General features: G+C 42.0%; 1 protein-coding gene across 2 annotated transcripts in view; it reads left to right on the top strand.

Moving 5' to 3' along the window:
- Positions 1–6,000, top strand: part of LOC143280973 (uncharacterized) — a 68,130-nt gene that overhangs the window by 53,137 nt on the left and 8,993 nt on the right. For both annotated transcript variants that reach the window (XM_076585822.1, XM_076585821.1), the window contains exons 37-42: positions 210–356; positions 718–915; positions 3,008–3,270; positions 4,712–4,892; positions 5,301–5,360; positions 5,737–5,919. In XM_076585822.1, the coding sequence (XP_076441937.1) occupies positions 210–356; positions 718–915; positions 3,008–3,270; positions 4,712–4,892; positions 5,301–5,360; positions 5,737–5,919 (1,032 nt within the window). The remainder of the gene's footprint in view (positions 1–209; positions 357–717; positions 916–3,007; positions 3,271–4,711; positions 4,893–5,300; positions 5,361–5,736; positions 5,920–6,000) is intronic.

Here is a 6,000-nt window from a genome sequence, read left to right as displayed (position 1 = left end):
CTCATGGAGAAACTCGCTCAGTGTGTTTTTTCTGGTGAATGCTGGAAGGAATGAGAAGTTTTGATTTCTTAACTACTGAAATTTAATTAATGTTTCTGCTTCAGTATTGCACTGATAAGTGTGTGTGTGTGTTGTGTGCATGTGTGTGTGTGTGTGCATGTGTGTGTGTGGTGTGTGTGTGTGTGTGTGTGTGTGTGTGTGTGTGACAGGCACAGCAAGATGAGACAAGTGTGGAAAGTGTAGTGTACCAAGAGTGTACACACTATCTACGCACGTACGGAACTTATGCAGACCATCTCAAGTTTCTGCTGAGGAACGGTTACTGGAATAAAGCCCTCAAGTTTGTTACAGATTATGTGAGTATTGTGATTGTTTACAATGTTATCCTTTAATATGCTTGTGTTGTTGTTTGTATGTAATTCATCTTGTTTTGTCTTATAATGTCATTTCATTTCAGCATAAGTGGCTGTTTAAAAACTGAACTTGTTCCAAGGAATGTGATCATTGGCTTACTGGGATTAAAACTTGTAAATTTGGGTGGGTGTGGTTGTCATTACTTATAAAAGGGATCACATACACATGTATGAATATGTCCACTTGGGGTGATATTTTCTTGAGTAAATTCTTATTCATAACCATATTTAGTGGGGGGGTTTAATGATTTTAATATATTGTACTACACTCTACTTACGTTTTGTGAATTCTCTTCTATGACAGCGTTGCTCACCTGAAGTCTTTGTGGAATCCATTCTACAACCAGCGCTGAAAGGAGGAGAAATGACACGCTTGATCGAACAGCTGTTGATGCTTGACTCATCGCTGGATCAGTGGATGCCACACTTGACTGCATCTTGCCGCTACCTGCTGAAAAACAAATACTTCCATGTGCTGTACAATCTGCAGATTTTCATGAAGGTTGGTTAAGTGTGTCCTAAAAAAAATATGTCTTTTAGAGAGTCAGTTGGATTGAAGTGTTTGTTAAATAATTTGAAGAGATCGATATCATCCTTGGATGAATTGTGAACAAGAAGAGATGGCTCTGTTGTGTGTCTAAATTGTCCTTTACTCGAACTCAGGCAGGGTTGTGTGTGTGTGGGAGTGTGTGTGCGTACATGTATGTGAAAGTGTGTGTGTGTGAGAGAGACAGAGACTGAGACTGAGATAATTTATCCATTCAAGGCCACAGCCCCACATGAGCATGGGGCAATAACAAAATTTGTAAATGTCATCATAACTGTCAGTGTTTATGCAATTGATTTCATAGCTTAATAAAGAAACAAACTTAGACAATACTGTGTCTCTGAGCTTAAAAGCTCTATACAGATACCATGCAAGGTTTCAAATAGTATCATCATCAGTAGATGCCATCAATAAACATAATCTGAACAAACATGGATATTCATAATACTTCTTTGGAATATGTTTCGAACGGAGATCGTTCAGGGCAGGACACTTCAACACAAAATGAACTTTTGTTGTTTCCCTGCACAAAGGACACAGCGTTAATGAATTACATACATTTTTATAATGATACTGATGTGTATTAATTCCAGAAATACTAAATCTAAATCTTGTCAAAATAAATCATAAATGACGGTCCATGTTAGATATAAGATAGTTCTTCACAGAGTGGGTAGAAGTAAACGATCTGCACAGATCAAATCTATCACTTGAATGTACATGCTCCTCCCAATTTTGCCACCTCCAGTCTTTCAAACGTTGACGAAAAGTTTTCAAAAACATAGTCTCTTCACCAACCTCTTGAAATACCCATACATGCCCAAATCCAAATTCATAAAGACATGTTTGTATATTTGACACCCAATTTCTTTTCCCTCTAAGATCTAAATTATATAACATGTTATACGATTATGTGGTAATCTATCATTATTCATTTTTAACAGTTTCAACCAATAACGAACACAGTTTACTGCAGAATTTATATATATTGGATATCTGTTTGTTTCCCCATACACTAGATCATTAGGTGTTTTCATGTCTACTCCTAAAAACTTTTTCAGTCCAAATAAGTGAACAGATTCACAATGTACAATAGCAGTCTTATCTATTCCCCACAATTCTGAACCACACTGTACGATTGGTTGTATGTGAGTATCAAAAATTTTAATAAAAATGTCCAGAGAGTTACTGTTCAACATAAAAAGTTTCTTCATAACTTGCAGTAGTGCGTTCTTTGCTCTACCAGACAAGTCTCTGCATGCAGCTACAAAGCTCAAACGAGTAGAAAAAACAATGCCAAGGTATTTGTAAGCATTAACAACTGGTAGAACAATGTCATCGTAAACCCACCTTTCCCTTGCCGCCAAATATCCCCCCCCCCCCTTTCTAAAAACTATGATATTACTTTTATCAAGATTAACCTTTAATTGCAATTTAGTAGCTGAATTTTTCAAATTATTTAGTTTGTCGACCAATAACTGTCTCTGAGAGCAATACAATATCATCAGCAAGTAATAATATAAACAATTCTATTAAGTCAACAGTGAATCTAGCGCCATGCCTTCCCTGGTCTATTACTTCCAATGCTAATTCATTTATAAACAAAGAAAACAAAATAGGACTACACACATCACCCTGCTTTACTTGCCTTGTACAATTAATATAATCTGTAAGTTTGTTACCGTATCTAAGTTTTGTTTTAACTACGCTGTACATACATTTGATACACTTGAAGAGCTTCCCTGTTATCCCTTGTTTTATCAGAATAGGCCATGATAAAAAGTGTGAGAGAGAGAGCGTGTGTGTTTGTGTGAGTGTGTGTGTATGTGTGTAAAACATCTTCCCCCCACCCTGATTCAGTATTTTTCCATACTCACATTCCTCCACATTTTTTTTTGTTCTCCTTTCCATCCACTTCCTCTCTCTTCCACACACACACACACACACACACACACACACCATTCCCCCCCAAAAAAAAAACGCACACACACACCCACCCCCCACCAAGCAATGTGCTGACCCAAAAAAAAAAAAACTGGACATTCAGGATTTCCTGCGAGCGGCCATGACATGCATCAACCACTTCTACCAGCACGGGGCGCACAGCTACCTGGACCTGGCCAAGCGCCTGCAGTTCCTGTTCATCGCCCAGGAGCACATGCAGGCCTTCCTGGACCCTCTCAAGTGGGGGGCAGTGCGGCACCCCTCTGTGTCCCCTCCCTCCCCGATAGGAGGCGACTCGCCCCTCCGTTCACAGGCGGCGCAGCAGGCGGCTGCCCAGATGTGTATGTCCAAGGAGGACATCGCCAGGTGAGGGGGAGTGCAGGTTGGGGGGGGAGGGAGGTGGGGGGGACCGTGTGGGGTGCTTGGTGTTTTTATTGGATGATCTTTTTTGTCACAACAGATTTCTCTTTGTGAAATTTGGGCTGCTCTACCCAGGGAGAGCGTATTGCTACAATGAGAGCACCACCCAATTTTGTGCAGTTTTATTTGCTTCCCTATCAAAGATGATTTTTGTACAGAATTTTGCCATGGACAACCCTCTCGTTGCCATGGGTTCTTTTATGTGCGCTTAGTGCATGCTGCACACGGGATCTCGGTTTATAGTCTCATCCAAATGACTTGTGTCCAGACCACCACTCAAGGTCTTGTGGAGGGGGAGAAAATAATGGTGACTGTGGGATTCAAACCATTGTGCTCATATTCTCTTGCTTCCTAGGTGGACGCATTACCTCAAAGCTAACACTCCACTTATCAAATAATGTTTAGTGTCATATACTGTACCATGCCAAACTGATGCAAACTAGGCCTATCGGTTTGCTCTGTTTGGCCAAATTTCGCGCGGCTAACAGTGAAAAGACGACCCGTCTTGCCTGGTCCGCTCTTAGCCAATTAAACGCCTCTAAAAACTATAATCGCTGAATCATTCCTTTGGCCAAGGCTCTCCACGCCATCTTGTCAAGTTTACGCTCAGTCTCATCTTACGCTTTTTTTGGCTATTAAGCGTATTCATTTGGCCTTATTTTGCTGCATGCGGCTTGTGTTTATTGTATTCTTACATTCTGTGTACTCGATTCGACTCAGCCCCCTCGATTCGTTCGTTTTTCTCTACCACTAAGTCGTTCCTGTCTTTCCTTTCTCTGTTGGGGATCGGATTTTCGCTGGGTGCCTAAGTGCGGGTACCATGCCTTGTATGCCATCCCATGGAGGCAGGGATCATGAGGCTGGAATTGAGACTCGGCAAGAGACTCTCCCAGGCCTGGAGCTCATGACTCCTCCCGAAATGATTTAAGAAATGTTTTATACAGGAGATGTGGTGTTGCGAATACGGATCAGTCTGCGCTCTCTGACACCTCTGTGAATACTGAGACTGAAACTCAACGTATGAAATGAAGTGATTAATGTGAATGATTTCTTGTGTTTGCTGTCATTTGCATATATAGGTACATTACTCACCCATTTGTGAATGCATTTGGTTCATATTGTGGCTCATTTGAAAAAAAAAAATTACTGTTGTTGTGTCCCCATTTTTCATACCCTTCATTGACATTGCTTTCCAAACATCACTGTGTTTATGCTGCTCATTGAATTTTGTGGGGTTCAGTTCAGAGGTCCTTGGTTTGATTCACCATATGCCTGACATAACCTTCTTAGCAAATACTAATATGACATGAACCATTTGAAAGTGCATTTTCTATGTTTAAAGTTTCGATATCACAAGTCTGAAAACCTCGTGACGTTCTTCCTTCAGGAACATTCGAGTGATCGCCCTGCAGATAGAGGTGACCCAGTTCCTGGAGCAGTGCCTGCAGGGCAGCAAAGCAGGGGAGGCAGCTGCTGTGGCCACCCAGTTTGTGCCCACTTCCAAAGGATCCTCCCAGATCCCCACCCTCTTTGGTAACCCAGAGCAACGCAAGGACGTCATCAAAATGGTGAGCCTTCTTCTGTTATGCTGTTCAGAACTGAGAAATGGTTTCAGGACTTGTACACTGTGCAGCACTATGTGTAGGGTTCAGGTGTTTGATTTGACACTCAGTGATTTATGTCATTTCTGAAATGCATCTAATTATGTTTACTGTACAATGGCTTACAATTGTAATACAGTTCCGTGCATTTATTTTGTTGGTTTTCATATGTCAAAACAGACTTGTTTAAATACTGGCAAAAGGTGTGAAACAAAAACAAAAAACGACCAACAAAAAAATGCCCCCAACACTTCCTCCACTCACAACCCTGTCAGCTGGGATTGTAACAATACTTGTGGAGTCTGTTCTTTTTTTTTTCTGTTTTTTTCCACTCTACCCTGAAGATGTATCTAATACTAGATTTTATCATTGCAGGTTCTGTTGAGCGGTGGCAAACTTTCAGTTGCCTTTGACCTAGCTCTTCGCATTTTCCAGGTGAGGGTTTACATCAGACTGAAATTTGAAGGGATTTAAGCAATATATAAACTGAACAGGCATGTGCGCGCGCACACGCACACACACACACACACACACATATGTACACACACACACATACACACACACATGACACACACACAGGCATGTACACACAGGCATGTACAAATACACACACACATACACACATACACCCAACACACACACACACACACACACACACATGACACACACGGAGGCATGTACAAACATATACACACACAGACACACACACGCACACACAGACACACTCACGCACGCACACACACCTACTCTTTCCACCCACACTTTTGTTCCCCCTACGGAGTGTGTGTAGCCAGGCTCCCTTCATTTCCAGGAGTTACAGATGAAGGCTGTGGCGGTGCTGAAGGCAGTGGTGTGTGAACAGCTGAAGCAGAGGCGACTGTCAGACATGCTGGACTTGCTACGCATGACGGAGCAGCAGCAGGTGTTGGACGAGGATTCCTGGGACGAGATCGTGAGCACTGCTCTGCTGGAGATCACTGAGAAGCAACTGGAGGTGATGTGATGTGCCTTTGCTTGTGTGTTGGTTGATTGCTTGTCTGTTGGTTTGCCATGTGTGTGTGTGGCGAGGTGCTAG

The sequence above is a fragment of the Babylonia areolata genome, chromosome 4, assembly GCF_041734735.1.
Source record: "Babylonia areolata isolate BAREFJ2019XMU chromosome 4, ASM4173473v1, whole genome shotgun sequence".
Lineage (NCBI taxonomy): Eukaryota > Metazoa > Mollusca > Gastropoda > Neogastropoda > Buccinidae > Babylonia > Babylonia areolata.
This window is presented reverse-complemented; position numbering and strand designations above follow the sequence as displayed.